The following is a 15,031-nucleotide window of genomic DNA, read 5'->3' on the forward strand; positions in this document are numbered from 1 at the left end:
TCCTGTATACGCCAGTGTGTTCAGAGAGATCAAGGGGATTGCACTGTCCATAGGTTATATAAAGGACCGCTCCCACCACCGCAATCATGGCGCTTAAACCCAAAATAATCACGCCAGACCCTATGACCGAACTAAATTTTTGTTCGTAGTTAATTATACATAGACAACTTAAGATAGACTTACTTCCTGGCCACTTGGTTTGACTTGGAGGCAAGAATCCTTTGCAATATGGCCTGATTAATCACAAACATGTCCAATGCACTTGTTATTCCCCCAAGTAGTACAGCCCAAATGGAAGCCCGAATCGTCTCCCCTTCAGCCCAACTGAAATTTAAAATATTTTTAAACTTGCGCGGTGCTTCTTGGGGAGAGGGAGAATACCCCGATGGCGCCCACTCCCCAGTGCGTTAGTTTCTCTATATGGAATTTCCGAAATGGTCTATAATTTGCAACACTTACAAAATTGCTGTGAGATATCCGTTATCCATTGACTTTTGCCAGAGGTGTGTTAGGCTGTTCACTTTAACGTGACTTTGGAAAATAACCATTACTAGGGTCGTTGACATAAGGAGGAACTGCAATACATCGGACCATACTACCGTACGAAAACCACCCTGCGTAGTCATTGATCTGTTGTTATACAATGCTTGGTATGTTATCCTACCTACGTACTTACGAAGGAACTATAGACGGTACAGACGAACCCTAGAACACATGTAGTGATTCGAGTGTCGAATGGTGTCACAGTGGTCAAGGAAAGAGCTGGGAGGTACAACACCAAACCCAAGTACATGAGCTGAAATGCAACGGTTCAATCGGAATATAATCAGAAATGTATAGTACTTCTCTCTCTCTCTCTCTCTCTCTCTCTCTCTCTCTCTCTCGCTCTCTCACAAAGTGGAGTAATAGTAACATGATTCTTCCCAACATTAAAACAATTGGAGCACGGTTACTAAACCGAAGCCCATACGCGATAAATAATTCCCTCGTCATTACTCTATTAGCGCCAAGGCGCGCTTGTAGATTTTTGTCCCACGTCAAGACAAGGTTTGTGGGTTGATTGCTGAGGATTTAGTACCAAACAGTTATAGAATTCGCCCCACGATGCGATGCGCATCTGAAGTTCGATGAGCAGGAGAATAAACAAAAACGGTGAGCATGGGAAGGATCATGTTACATAACTAACTTCTATTATCCCCTTCTGATATAATAAAGGTGCCCCACTGACAATTGTCAATATCAAACTTTCTTAGACTTACTTTGTAAGTTATGAATATGGAAGAAAATAATTTTCGTACACAACCATCGAAACGTTCTTCTATTACCTACAAGTTTAGAATATTGTGAGGAAATACCGCGAATAGACAAAACCCTGCGTTACTAGCTTACCTGAAAAACGCTGACCAGCTTGGTTCGCCTATATATTGGTACCACTGTGAAAGCCATTATGAGAATTCCAAAAAATGTACCAACGTTATGGAACGCCTGTTGTCCCCCGTATATATACATATCTCCCGATATTCCAGTGAGCGTAATTGGTGATATCAAGGTTGCGCCGATGGAAAATGCTGCTGGCAGAAAAGATAAACTACGATTGGCCAGTAGAAATTCCGATAGTTGGATAGCGCCATTTTGATCGCTCTTCGTATTTCTTTGTTTGAAATAAAGACCAAGACCAACGCAAGTCCCAAGTACAAATACTATGAAAGTGTAATCTGGCCATTCCAGCAGAGTTTTACCACTTAGAGCTATCGCCATAACGCTCTGTTCTACCTTGATATATTTTCATTTTTCGAATTTATTTCTACTTATACATTTATATGTGCAAAGGTCTGTTTATCCAAAGGTTTCTACGGTTTCATAATTGCTTAAAGTATCATTAAAGCACGGTAATTACACGTTACACACTTAAAATCTATGTACTTGATGGCCACTGCAAAATAATTTTTGAGATTAGATAATTACTGAAACGTCATAACGCTATGAATTGTCGTAATTATTTTGACTACCCTAATTTAGTTCTCTTCTTTACAACAACTGAGGTGTTTGATTTTGAAATGTCATTAGAAAATGTTATACTTTAATCTAGAATTTTTAATCCCCATACTAAACATTTTGTTTCGAGTTGCGGTCTTTTACCTTGTTCTTTAGTTTCTTGTAGAACAAGACAAGTAAAGCTACTCCAGCCAATGGCCCGCGGAATACGCCGTTCATACTTCCGATAGCTTTGACAACGTGACCCATCAGTGCATGATAAAACTGATCATGGTGGTCAAGATACCGAAGAAGAAACCTATAGAACCATGACCAATTATTATTTCGTGGTCAAGTTGCTTCAGATTAGCGTACAATTCTTACTTAAACAAATGCACAACGTGACAGACCACTTTTCGTTTTGATTGAATTTGGGGAAGAGTGTTTTAATGAAGTCCTCTAAAGCTAGTGCCGCGAAGGCGTTGATGAACGATGAGAATGTACTGAGAGACGCGCTAATGATTCCGGAAATGGCTACACCTTTCAGAACCGGGTAGTCTCTGAACAAATCACCGTTGGCGTAGCTAAACATCTGACAATATGAGAAAATGTTTTATCTTGCCAACCTGTCGCTACTCAACACTCAATGCAAAAAAAATTTTTAAGTTCCCATCTGATCTGGTTAGTGTCTTACTTGATCAATCCTTTCTACACCGGTGTGTTCAGGGAGAACGAGAGGGTTGCACTGTCCATATGTGATATAAAGTACTGCAGCAACGATCGCAACCGCGACATTCAATACAAAAATGACTACGCCAGAAAAACTGAAAGCTACTAACTTAAGCCCGCTTAAAATTGGTTACTTACGCGGAAGACAAACTACGATTTGCGAAATGGAACTCATCTAGTTTTCCACCGCTTTGATTGGAGTTCATCTTTCGCCGTTTGAAGTAAAGACTGATGCCTACGCTGATTAACAATACTAGAAATAAAACGACGTAGTCTGGCCATTCTAGGACAGTCTTGGGACTTACGGACACCGACATTATAGGCGCGTTAAGGTTAGAAGTCCTAATTCAAATTCTGTTTTCACTACCTTCATGAATGAGAATATTGTTTGTTTGAATACAATCTGTTAATATTTACATGTACGAAGAGTGGAAGGTTTCACGCCTATCTACACGTGAAAAATAATATCAAGTACGTGAAGAGTTGAGCTACTTCCCATAGGTGTGAATTAGAAAATGTCTCTTCATTATACATATATATATATTGTTTCAATATTTTATTTGTCTTAGATTTTGCAAACATGGAACCTTAATACTTAGAGATCGAAGTTCAAGTTAATGACATCGCTTCTGATTGGTAGATTACACTTTAGACAGGAAATTAAAATTAAATTTGTGCTCTCAGTTTATGCATATTTTATTTACTTACGAGTTCCCAGAGCGTCTTTTCTTACGGAGAATATTTCTTGGGTCTTGCGAAGCTGTAAATTAGTGTAATGGGTTTGAATTTTTAATAAAACGTTTAGAAGTAATATTTAAACAAACCTCGCCACAAACTATAAATTTCCGAAAGTGCGATTCCCACCACGATGCTTGATGCTAAACCGATGAGATTATACCACATATACGATATCTTGTACAAAGGTAGAAAGAAACTTACAAGGTTCCAAGTGTGATTAACGTTAGGTTTTATAGAACACTTACAATTTTACTGTGCAGAGTTACCTTTGGGTTGTTGTTGATGGAAATACTCGCGTTGAGTTCGCCATTTTGAGTGTCGTGTTGTTGAAGGAGTAATTCTCTTCACAGTCATTAATGGTGTGGTTCAAAATGATGTACTTGGGTTTGGATATGTATAAGAAATTTCCAATTATTATCCACGCGTTAAGGAGCATTGAAACCAACAAACTAAACAGGCAAATCTGTGAAGATGCAATTTGAATTGATTCCAATGTTTTGTTGCGTATTTTTGTACCTTCTTAGTAAGTTTCTTATAGAAGAGGACAAGTAAAGCTACTCCACTCAATGGTCCTCTGAATATTCCATTTATAATTGAAATAGCTTTCACAGCGTGACCCATCAATGGTATGATAAAACTAATTACTGTGACCAAAATTCCGAAAAGAAAACCTAGATCAACGGTCAATTACTGGAACGTAATTGGAAGTTTAATCGGATCTGCTACTTACTTAAACACATGCACAACTTAACGGAGGCGTTTTCGTTTCGGTTGAACTTGGGGAAGATTGGTTTAACGAAATCCTCCAAAGCTAGTGCCGCGAAGGCATTTATGAACGATGAAAATGTACTGAGAGACGCGCTAATAATTCCAGAAATTGCTACTCCTTTAACAACCGGGTAATCTCTAAACAGATCACTGATGGCGTAGGTGAACATCTAATAACATATTTAAATGAATAAAATTCAAAACCGACATGAGGCTGCCTGCCGATCGGTAGTTGTAGGTACAAACTGCTCTAAAACAAGTCTTCTATCTGCATTATAGTTGCTTACTTGATCAATCCTGTATACACCAGTATGTTCAGAGAGATCGAGAGGATTGCACTGTCCATAGGTTATGTAAAGAACCGCTCCGACCACCGTAATCATAGCGTTTAAACCCAAAATAATCACGCCAGACCCTATGACCGAGCTATATATTTTTCTCTTGTTAGTATAGTTAATTATAGACCACTACATGTAGACTTACTTCCTGGCCACTTGGTTTGACTTGGAGGCAAGAATCCTTTGCAATATGGCCTGATTAATCACAAACATGTCCAATGCAGTTGTTATTCCCCCAAGAAGTATAGCCCAAATGGAAGCCCGAATCGTGTCCCCTTCATCCCAACTGGAATTAAAAATTTGTTTGAACTCGCGCCATAAATAATTTGCAACACTTACAAAATTGCTGTGAGAAATCCGTTATCCATTGACTTTTGCCAGAGGTGTGTTAGGCTGTTCACTTTAACGTGACTTTGGAAAATAACCATTAATAGGGTGGCCGACATAAGGACGAACTGTAGTACATCGGACCATACTACTGTACGAAAACCACCCTGCAAAGTCATTGATCTGTTGTTATACAACGCTTGGTATGTTATCCTACGTACTTACGAAGGAACTATAGACGGTACAAATGAACCCTAGGACGCACGTAGTGATTCGAGTGTCAAATGGTGTTACTGTGGTCAAGGAAAGAGCTGGGAGGTACAACACCAAACCCAAGTACACGAGCTGAAATGCAACGGTACAATCTGAATGTATTACTTCTCATCGAGATAAGTGTAGCACAAAGCGGGGTAATAGCAACATGATTCTTCCCAACATCATTTTACATTTAGAGCAGGGTTACTAAACCGAAGCACATTCGCTATAAATAGTTCCCTCGTCATTACTCTATCAGCGCTTAATTATTTGCCAAGGTACGCTTGTGGATTTTTGTCCCACGTCAAGACGAGGTTTGTGGGTTGATTGCTGAGTATTTAGTACCAAACAGTTATAGAATTCACCCCACGATGCAATGCCCATCTGAAGTTCGATGAGCAGGAGAGTAAACAAAAATGGTGAGCCTGGGAAGGATCATGTTACATAACTTAAGTATTAAAGTAACAGGCGGCTCCATTATCACCCCTAGCATGCTGGCTAATCTTCTGTACACGAATTTTACCTTGCCAAAGGCAGGAACCAATCAGACCTAATGCACTAGGTCCCATTTGTTCCTGCCTTTGGTTTAACTAGCCTTTGCCAAGCTTAGCCAACGTGTAGCAGAAAAGGCATCTTTCACGGGCATCAACGGAGCCGCCCTTTGCTTTAAGAGGATTCAGAGTGTCATGTTTCTTCTATTATCCCCTTCTGATATAAGGTGTCCCACTGACAAAATCGAACTTTCTTAGACTTACTTTGTAAATTATGAATATGGAAGAAAATAATTTTCGTACACAGCCATCGAAACGTTCTTCTATTAACTACAAGTACAGAATATTGTGAGGATATACCGGAAATAGGCAAAACCCTACGTTACTTTAACTTACCTGAAAAACGCTGACCATTTTGGTTCGCCTATATATTGGTACCACTGTGAAAGCCATTATGAGAATTCCAAAAAACGTACCAATGTAATGGAACCCTTGTTGTCCCCCGTATATGTACATATCACCCGATGTTCCAGTGAGTGTAATTGGTGATATCAAGGTTGCACCGATGGAAAATGCTGCTGGTAGAAAAGATAAACTACGATTGGCCAATAGAAATTCCGATAGTTGGATAGCGCCATTTTGATCGCTCTTCGTATTTCTTTGTTTGAAATAAAGACCAAGACCAACGCAAGTCCCAAGTACAAATACTATGAAAGTGTAATCTGGCCATTCCAGCAGAGTTTTACCACTTAGAGCTATCGCCATTACGCTCTGTTCTACCTTGATATATTTTCATTTTTCGAATTTATTTCTACTTATACATTTATATGTGCAAAGGTCTGTTTATCCAAAGGTTTCTACGGTTTCATAATTGCTTAAAGTATCATTAAAGCACGGTAATTACACGTTACACACTTAAAATCTATGTACTTGATGGCCACTGCAAAATAATGTTTTTCAGATTTGATAATTACTGAAACGTCATGACGCTATGAATTGTAATTATTTTGACTACCCCAATTTAGTTATTTTCTTTACAACAACTGAGGTGTTTGATTATGAAATGTTATTAGAAAATGTTATACTTTAATCTAGAATTTTTAATCCCCAATTTTAATGAAATAACAAAACGAAAGCCACTTCACTTAACAATGTTTCAATGTATTTTTATACAACACTAAATATCTTAATTGTTATTGCACTGATTTAATTTTTTTTAGGAGTAATAGAAAAAGAATTTCAGTTTACAGTTGATATAAGACACGCTTTATTTAGTTTTGCAATCAGAAAAAACGTATCGCAACATGAGCTTCCGTTGTTAATTTAAATTTTAGTTGTTGTTAATGGTAAAGCTTCCGATTGATTAGTTGGGTGACTCCTGTTAAAAATTGTTTGTAAAGTTAGAAGTCAGGTCCACCGTAGCCACACTGTTCTTCACCTTAAGACATTCACTTACATATTCTGAGAACGTGCATCTACTCTGAAAATGTTTCGTGGTTCTTTGCGAGCTGTTAAACAATAATTATTTCCATAGTTAAAACGCTATTTGGATTTCATAAATGTGTGAAACCAGGGGTAAATAACGAAAGGAGTTAGAAACGCTAGCTTCCGTAGTGTAGAATACAGTGGGACCTTGAAACGTCATAGAATTTGTAACTAACGTAGTGCCATCTTTGGAACTGTATTGTAAATAAGACCTGAACCTTAAAAGTTTTGCCTTAAAATCTCGCGCCGCAAGGTATTCTGGGTAAAGTAAAATGGCGGGTGTCGATGTTGTGAAGTCGTCTCATAAATCAACCCAATATAATTATTATATTCAATCGCGAGTAAACAGCGATTTAAAGAAGAAAGATAAGTCAACAATTTGCAATTTGAAGCCGGGGAAATCCTCAAAATGTGATCAAACTTGTTTTGCCGTAAGTGCGCGGTTACAGAGTCGTCCCAGTGAGCCAAGGCTTAGTGGGAACTGTGGGATCAGGATCATCGACTGTATCTGTGACTAAAGAAATTAAAACAACTAAAACTGTATTGAAGGATGCAAAAACGACATTTAATTCCATTTCATTATCGAATAAGGAATTTACCAACTTTAAAGTTGCATGTTTCTAATTCAAATGCGTCTTAATGAATAAACTTTACTCTAAGCCTAATTGCCACTCAGTCGTAAGCAGACGAACACTAGCAGACAGGAGAAAATCGATATTCCAGCATGCCTTTCGAATCTTTGCTGCCACGCTATTGGTTGGAAAATATCATACTTATTTTGAATTATAGGCGGCGCGACCGAGGCGTTTTCTCTTTTCTGTGTCTGCGTTTGAAAGTCCCACTGTATTCTACACTACGGAAGCTAGCGTCTCTAACTCCTTTCGTTATTTACCCCTGGTGAAACTTACTTTTCAATAAATTCGAAATTTCCGAAACAACTATACCCACCATGACGCTTACTGCAAATCCAATCACATTATACCAAATATAGGAAATCTTGTACAATGGAAGGAAGAAACTAAAAAAGAGATGGTTTATTGTTAAGTACTTATGCTCCTTCTTGACTGGTAATGGTATCTTACTTCTCTACTGCTAACGTAGGTTCTTGTGTAACATTGAACATATTCACTGTCGAGTTGATACCGAAGTAATTGCTCTCACAGTTGTCAGTAGTGTGTTGCAGGGTATTGTATTTTCGTTTCGGGACATATATGAAGTTACCCGCGATAATCCACGCATTAAAAACCATAGCAACTATCAAGCTTAATATACAAATCTATAGTAATGACGCACTTTGACTTAAAATTAAACTAAACATTTTGTTTCGAGTTGCGGACTTTTACCTTCTTCGTTAGTTTCTTGTAGAACAGGACAAGTAAAGCTACTCCAGCCAATGGCCCACGGAATACGCCGTTCATAGTTCCGATAGCTTTCACAGCGTGACCCATCAGTGGCATGATAAAACTGATCATGGTGGTCAAGAAACCGAAGAAGAAACCTATAGAACGATGACCAATTTTTATTTCGTGATAAAATTGCTACAGATAAGCGTACAATCCTTACTTAAACAAATGCACAACGTGACAGACCACTTTTCATTTTGGTTAAATTTGGGGAAGAGTGGTTTAATGAAATCCTCCAAAGCTAGTGCCGCGAAGGCGTTGATGAACGATGAGAATGTACTGAGAGACGCGCTAATGATTCCAGAAATGGCTACACCTTTCAGAACCGGGTAGTCTCTAAACAAATCACCGATGGCATAGGTAAAAATCTGACAATATGAGAAAATGTTTTATCTTGCCAACCTGTTGCTACTCAACACTCACTTATCATTTTCCATCTGATCTATTTAGTGTCTTACTTGATCAATCCTTTCTACACCGGTGTGTTCAGGTAGAGCGAGAGGGTTGCACTGTCCATATGTGATATAAAGTACTGCAGCAACGATCGTAACCGCTATGTTCAATACAAAAATGACTACGCCAGACGCTATGACCGACCTACATATTTCGTTAATATTTTAAAAATATACCGGCGGTTATAAACTTACTTTCTAGCGACTTGATTTGATTTCGCGGCAAGTACTCTTTGCAATATGGCTTGATTAATTAGAAACATATCCAGTGCAGTCACAAAGCCGGTAAGGAACCATGCCCAAATTGAAGCCCGGGTATATTCACCTTCACTCCAACTGGGAAAGAAACCGTTAATAACGAGCCTAAAAGTCAAATTATGTGAAATTTCGTTCACTTACGAAATTTCTGTGACGAAACCATTAACTAAATTATGTGAAATAGTGCACTTACTCAATTAATGTGAGGAAACCATTATCTACTGATTTTTTCCAAAGGTGGCTTAAACTGTTGAACCAGGCGTGACTTTGGAAGATGACCATCAATAGAGCAGTCATGGACAAGATAAACTGCAGGACATCGGTCCACACTACCGTACGGAAACCGCCCTGGGTTTTCATAGGAGTTTTAGGTCTGGGTACTTGGTGGGCAAATGAAATTAGCTGTACCATAAGTTCATAAGATATGTTCCATAAGTTTGTCACTGTTTACTGAGAGCTTGTCGTGAAACGTCATAGATTCTCGTGCCTGTTGAGGCACCGTCAAAGTATCAGTACAGACTACAAAACCGAGTGTAGTCGTTCTCGATCTAGCTCTCAGTAAGTCTCTAGCATTACGAAGCATAAGTAGTGTCATACTTATGGAACATATCTTATATACTTATGGTTGTACTTACGAAAGAGCTGTAGACGGTACAGACGAATCCTAGAACACATATGGTTATTCGAGTATCGAAAGGGGTTACAGTGGTCAAGGATAGAGCAGGAAGATAAAGTACCAAACCCAAATACATCAGCTAGAGAATGTAAATGTGTGTAACCAGCGTCGTACTCTCAAGAAATTCGTCAAGATGATTAAAAGATCTTACTTTATAAATTATGAAAATGAAGGAAAATAGTCGCCGTACGCTACCGTCGAAACGCTCTTCTAGTAACTAAGACAATCATTGAAGTCAAGATTTGACAAACAATGGCGATTGTTCAAGTGCAAGAGCGCAGTTATTTACTAACCTGAAAAACACTGACATATTTTGTGCGACGATATACCGGTACTACCGTGAAGGCCACGAGAAAGATTCCAAACAACAAGCCAACGTAAAGAACCGCATTTTGTACCCCATAAACGTACATATCTCCTGTACTTCCGGTGAGAGTAATTGGTGATATCAAAGTGGCGCCGATTGAAAATGCTGCAGGTAGAATGGACAAACTGCGGTTTGCTAATAAGAACTCGGAAAGCTTGCTTTCTCCACTTTGACGGATTTTCGTGTTCTTTCTTTTGAAGTACAAACCAAGACACACGCAACTGCCAAGTACAAAGGCTATGAAAGCGTAATCTGGCCATTCCAGATAGGTTTTTTTGCTTAAAGTTGTTGCCATGGCTTGATAGCGAGTGCAAACGACGGTATATGAGTTGACGATAGAGAATTTGCGAGGGTACTGTATTTCACGTAGAAGTACTGTCTGCTGTTTAAATTAACACCTGTTATAGTGTGATTTTTAACAACAAAATTGTTAACGTAAAATGACATTTTTTGATGGACTTAACGTATTCGTTGTGATTTTGATAATTTATAATTAATAATTAAGATAAGATTAAAAATAACAAGTTATTCCCGTTCCATGTTTTCCTTCAGAATTAAAATAAAATTTATAAATAAACGCACTTTGTTGTTGGACAAAGAGTTCCATTAAACGCAGCAAAGTAGGCCTAATGGTAGTTGTGTTCAGATGGCAAAGTTTCCACATTTTCGTGCAAAGCACAATAAATGTACTACAGAGACAACCCCCTTTTTGGCACACTTCTCTCGAAGAGAAGTATGATGATGGTCAACAATTTTTTTGTACATTTATACGCTTTATTAATTTATTTAAAGTATATCATTAGATTAATGCGAATTGGGGTAATTCAAAAATAAATTATTTTCTTGGAATATGAACAGTAAAGTACAATTTATCAATTGAAATAAGACATGCAATTTTTCAGTGTTTCAATTAGAAATTAGAAATTAGAAATTACACATGACAATATCAGCTTCAGTTCTTTATCTAAATTTTAGTCGTGGTTAATGGTAAAGCTTCTGAATGGCAGTTTCCATTTGAACGATTCCTGTTAAAAATATATGTAAACATTTTAAAGCAAGCGTATTGGGTGGGACCTTCTTTTTAGGCATTCACTTACATATTCGAAGACTCTGTTCCCATTTTGAAAACATTTCGTATTTTTGGGCGAGCTGTAAAGTGGAATAGTTCCTAGTTAGAAGGGTTCTTAGTTACATAAAGGTGTGAAACCAACCTTTGAACAAATTCGAAATTTCTGAAAGTATTACACCCACAACGATGCTTAATGCAAATCCAATTACATTATACCACATGTAAGAAATCTTGTACAATGGAAGGAAGACACTTCAAAGATAGGGTTTATTGATAATTTGTTTTACCAGAAGGGGATAATAGATGGAGGATGACACTCTGTATCCTCTTAATACTTTGTAACATGACTCTTCCCTTCCCAGGCTCACCCTTTTTGTTTGCTCTCCTGCTCATAAAACGTCAGACGGGCATCGCACCGAGATGGGGTGAATTCTATAACTGTTTGTTACTAAATCCTCAGCAATCAATCCACAAGCCTTGATTGTCTCGACGTGGGACAAAAATCCACAAGCGCGCCTTGGGCATATAGTTAAGCGCCAATAGATTAATTATGAGGGAACTATTTATAGCCCATGGCATTCAGTTTAGTAACCTTGCTCAAATTTTCTGATGTTGGGAAGAATCATGTTACAACTACCCCGCTATGTGGTATGATACACTTCTCTCAATGAAGAGTAATATATACTGGTTCAACTCCTTCTTGACTACCAAATTACCTTTTTATTTCTGGTGCGAACTCTCGTGTTGAGTTAAGCATATGAACTGTCGAGTTGACACCGGAGTAATTGATCTCACAGTCGTTAATGGAATGTTCCAGCGTAGTGTATTTTCCTTCGGAGGCGTATAAAAAGTTACCAGTGATTAACCACGAATTAGAAATCATAGAAACCACCAAGCTAAACAGGCAAATCTGTAATAACAACTAGTAATGGCTTATAGTTAAACAATAGGGTTAGAGCTGTGATTCTTCACCTTCTTCGTTAGTTTCTTGTAAAACAAGACAAGTAATGCTACTCCGGCCAATGGTCCAGAGAATACGCCGTTCATAATTCCAATAGCTTTCACAGCGTGACCCATAAGTGGCATGAGAAAACTGATCATGGTGGTCAAGATACCGAAGAAGAAGCCTGTATAACGATGACCAATTATTATTTTGTGATCACGTTGCTTCAGATTAGCGTATAATCCTTACTTAAACAAATGCACAACGTGACGGACCACTTTTCATTTTCGTTGAATTTGGGGAAGAGTGGTTTGATGAAGTCTTCTAAAGCTAGACCCGCGAAGGCGTTGATAAACGATGAGAATGTACTGAGAGACGCGCTAATGACTCCAGAAATGGCTACTCCTTTAAGAACTGGATAATCTCTAAACAAATCACCAATGGCGTAGGTAAACACCTGATAATACGAAAACAAATTTAATAATGCAAACTTGGAATTACTCCCTCACTCATGATAAGATTGCCAACATTGTCCTTATGATAGCTAATACAAGTTGTATCGAGAAAGCATAAGAATGTTAAATAATAAAATAGGACTATAGTGATCTACGTTTTTCTTCCCCCAAGTGTGGAACGACCCAAGAAAGTTTTAAATACGTTCTAAGGTCTTAATTGGATTCTTATTAGTAATTTTAATGAAAATATAGCAATTTTATTCTTCATCTGATCTGATAAGTATTTTACTTGATCAATCCTTTCTACACCGGTGTGTTCAGGGAGAGCGAGAGGGTTGCACTGTCCATAAGTGATATAAAGTACCGCAGCGACTGCTGTAACTGTGAATTGCAATGCAAAAATGACCACGCCAGACGCTATGACCGAACTATATATTTTTAATCAGTTTCAAGTAATACCTTTCAATTAAATGCAGACTTACTTCCTGGCAACTTTGTTTGACTTTGTGGCAAGTACTCTTTGTAAAATGGCTTGATTAATAAGAAACATATCCATTGCTACTATAAATCCGTAAAATAAAAATGCCCAAATTGAAGCCCGGGTCGTGTCATTTTCAGTCAAACTGTAAACGTATAGAATTAAAAATTAGTCTCAAACGATGTGAAATAGTGCACTTACTCAATTAATGTGAGGAAACCATTATCTAATGATTTTTGCCAAAGGTGGCTTAGACTATTCACCCGGACGTGACTTTGGAAGAGAATCATTAGTAGAGCGGCCATGGACAGGATAAATTGCAGGACATCGGTCCAAACTACCGTACGGAAACCACCCTGCGTTTTCATTGGTCTGTTACGTTAGGATACTTGGTGGGAAACTGATTTTAATTGGTACTTACGAAGGAGCTGTAGACGGTACAGACGAATCCTAGAACGCATATGGTTATTCGAGTATCGAAAGGTGTTACAGTGGTCAAGGATAGCGCAGGAAGGTAAAGTACCAAACCCAAATACATGAGCTGGAATGAAAATGTGGTTAGTTGCATACAATAAAACAATTGTTTATATACCATAGAAGATTGAGTGTTTAACCTTACTCTATAAATTATGTAAATGAAGGAAAATAGACGCCGTACACTGCCGTCGAAACGTTCTTCTATTAACTAAGATAAATTTTGAAGTTAGCTTTTGACAAACGTTGACGATGGTGCTGGTGAAAGAGATCAGTTATTTTCTAACCTCAAAAACACTGACGTATTTTGTCCGACGATATACTGGCACTATCGTGAAGGCCACAAGTAAGATTCCAAGAAACAAACCGACTATCATAAACACGTATTGTACCCCGTAAACGTACATATCTCCTGTACTTCCGGTGAGAGTAACTGGTGATATCAAAGTAGCCCCGATTGAAAATGCTGCCGGGAGAATGGACAAACTGCGGTTGGCTAATAAGAATTCGGACAGCTTGCTTTCTCCACTTTGACGGATTTTCGTGTTCTTTCTTTTGAAGTACAGACCAAGACAAACGCAACTACCAAGTAAAAAGGCTATGAAAGCGTAATCTGGCCATTCCAGATAGGTTTTTTTGCTTAAAGTTGTTGCCATGGCTTGATAGGGTGTGCAAACAACGGTATGTGAGTTGACGATAGAGAGTTTGCGAGGGTACTGTATTTTACGTAGAAGTACTGTCTGCTGTCTAAGTTAACACCTGTTAAAGTACGATTTTTAACAATAAAATTGTTAACGTAAAATGGCATTCTTTGATGGACTTAACGTATTCGTTGTGATTTTGATAATTTATAATTAACAATTAAGATAAGATTAAAAATAACAAGTTATTTCCGTTCCATGTTTTCCTTCAGAATTAAAATAAAATTTACAAATAAACGCACTTTGTTGTTGGACAAAGAGTTCCATCAAACGCAGCAAAGTAGGCCTAATGGTAGTTGTGTTCAGATGGCAAATTTTCCACATTTTCGTGCAAAGCACAATAAATGTACTGCATAGAAAACCCCCTTTTTGGTACACTTCTCTCGAAGAGAAATATGATGATATTAAACCGATAATAATAATGATCTTCATTGCCGTTAAAAAATATTAAAAGATGGTCAACATTTTTTTATACTTTTATACGCTTTATTAATTTATATAAAGTATATCATTAGATTAATGCGAATTGGGGTAATTCAAAAATAAATTATTTTCATGGAATATAAGAAGTACAGTTTATCAATTGAAATAAGGCATTCGATTTTTCAGTTTTTCAATTAGAAATTACGTATGACAATATCAGTTTCAGT

The 15,031-nt window shown here is 37.8% G+C and overlaps 4 protein-coding genes across 4 annotated transcripts; all 4 read right to left on the bottom strand.

Moving 5' to 3' along the window:
• Positions 1-3,298: 3,298 nt before the first annotated feature.
• On the bottom strand, positions 3,299-4,379 carry LOC149702760 (sodium-coupled monocarboxylate transporter 1-like). Its single transcript, XM_089867145.1, has 6 exons — positions 4,172-4,379; positions 3,958-4,112; positions 3,708-3,904; positions 3,528-3,637; positions 3,412-3,463; positions 3,299-3,332 (listed from the first exon to the last, which is right to left on the bottom strand). The coding sequence occupies exons 1-6, from the start codon at positions 4,377-4,379 to the stop codon at positions 3,299-3,301; spliced, it is 756 nt and encodes a 251-aa protein (XP_089723271.1).
• Positions 4,380-5,087: 708 nt separating this feature from the next.
• On the bottom strand, positions 5,088-6,385 carry LOC149702761 (sodium-dependent multivitamin transporter-like). The gene is made up of 3 exons (XM_089867146.1): positions 6,017-6,385; positions 5,885-5,950; positions 5,088-5,219 (listed from the first exon to the last, which is right to left on the bottom strand). The coding sequence occupies exons 1-3, from the start codon at positions 6,383-6,385 to the stop codon at positions 5,088-5,090; spliced, it is 567 nt and encodes a 188-aa protein (XP_089723272.1).
• A 558-nt stretch (positions 6,386-6,943) lies between these two features.
• LOC149702762 (putative sodium-dependent multivitamin transporter) lies at positions 6,944-10,556 on the bottom strand. Its single transcript, XM_089867147.1, has 12 exons — positions 10,188-10,556; positions 10,046-10,111; positions 9,854-9,973; positions 9,412-9,620; positions 9,156-9,323; positions 8,967-9,105; positions 8,660-8,876; positions 8,449-8,603; positions 8,188-8,381; positions 8,014-8,123; positions 7,077-7,128; positions 6,944-6,998 (listed from the first exon to the last, which is right to left on the bottom strand). The coding sequence occupies exons 1-12, from the start codon at positions 10,554-10,556 to the stop codon at positions 6,944-6,946; spliced, it is 1,854 nt and encodes a 617-aa protein (XP_089723273.1).
• A 676-nt stretch (positions 10,557-11,232) lies between these two features.
• LOC149702763 (sodium-dependent multivitamin transporter-like) lies at positions 11,233-14,336 on the bottom strand. Its single transcript, XM_089867148.1, has 11 exons — positions 13,968-14,336; positions 13,799-13,891; positions 13,628-13,747; positions 13,408-13,562; positions 13,211-13,351; positions 12,775-12,817; positions 12,523-12,730; positions 12,303-12,457; positions 12,047-12,240; positions 11,359-11,410; positions 11,233-11,286 (listed from the first exon to the last, which is right to left on the bottom strand). Exons 1-11 carry the CDS (start codon positions 14,334-14,336, stop codon positions 11,233-11,235), a joined length of 1,584 nt encoding a protein of 527 aa, XP_089723274.1.
• Between the last annotated feature and the right edge of the window lie 695 nt (positions 14,337-15,031).

This window comes from Phalangium opilio, unplaced genomic scaffold (assembly GCF_054372755.1).
Source record: "Phalangium opilio isolate 3A_F unplaced genomic scaffold, DU_Popi_V2 ptg000017l_1, whole genome shotgun sequence".
Classification (NCBI taxonomy): Eukaryota; Metazoa; Arthropoda; class Arachnida; order Opiliones; family Phalangiidae; genus Phalangium; species Phalangium opilio.

Bases quoted from the DNA above. Each gene is read 5' to 3' on its own strand.
- LOC149702762 (XM_089867147.1), bottom strand. From the start codon at position 10,556: ATGGCAACAACTTTAAGCAAAAAAACCTATCTGGAATGGCCAGATTAC. The intron at 8,877-8,966 runs GTAAGACACTAA...TCATATTGTCAG, and splicing joins GTGTAGAAAGGATTGATCAA to ATTTTTACCTATGCCATCGG. The intron at 8,124-8,187 runs GTAAGATACCAT...TCTCTTTTTTAG, and splicing joins CCTACGTTAGCAGTAGAGAA to TTTCTTCCTTCCATTGTACA.
- LOC149702761 (XM_089867146.1), bottom strand. From the start codon at position 6,385: ATGGCGATAGCTCTAAGTGGTAAAACTCTGCTGGAATGGCCAGATTAC. The intron at 5,951-6,016 runs GTAAGTTAAAGT...CTGTACTTGTAG, and splicing joins AAATGGTCAGCGTTTTTCAG to TTAATAGAAGAACGTTTCGA. The intron at 5,220-5,884 runs GTAAGTCTAAGA...GTTGCATTTCAG, and splicing joins CCATATTCATAATTTACAAA to CTCGTGTACTTGGGTTTGGT.
- LOC149702760 (XM_089867145.1), bottom strand. From the start codon at position 4,379: ATGTTCACCTACGCCATCAGTGATCTGTTTAGAGATTACCCGGTTGTT. The intron at 3,905-3,957 runs GTACAAAAATAC...GCATCTTCACAG, and splicing joins ATAAGAAACTTACTAAGAAG to ATTTGCCTGTTTAGTTTGTT. The intron at 3,638-3,707 runs GTAACTCTGCAC...GAACCTTGTAAG, and splicing joins CCATCAACAACAACCCAAAG to TTTCTTTCTACCTTTGTACA.
- LOC149702763 (XM_089867148.1), bottom strand. From the start codon at position 14,336: ATGGCAACAACTTTAAGCAAAAAAACCTATCTGGAATGGCCAGATTAC. The intron at 12,731-12,774 runs GTAATTCCAAGT...TCGTATTATCAG, and splicing joins ATCTTATCATGAGTGAGGGA to GTGTTTACCTACGCCATTGG. The intron at 11,287-11,358 runs GTAAGTGAATGC...TATTTTTAACAG, and splicing joins GGAACAGAGTCTTCGAATAT to GAATCGTTCAAATGGAAACT.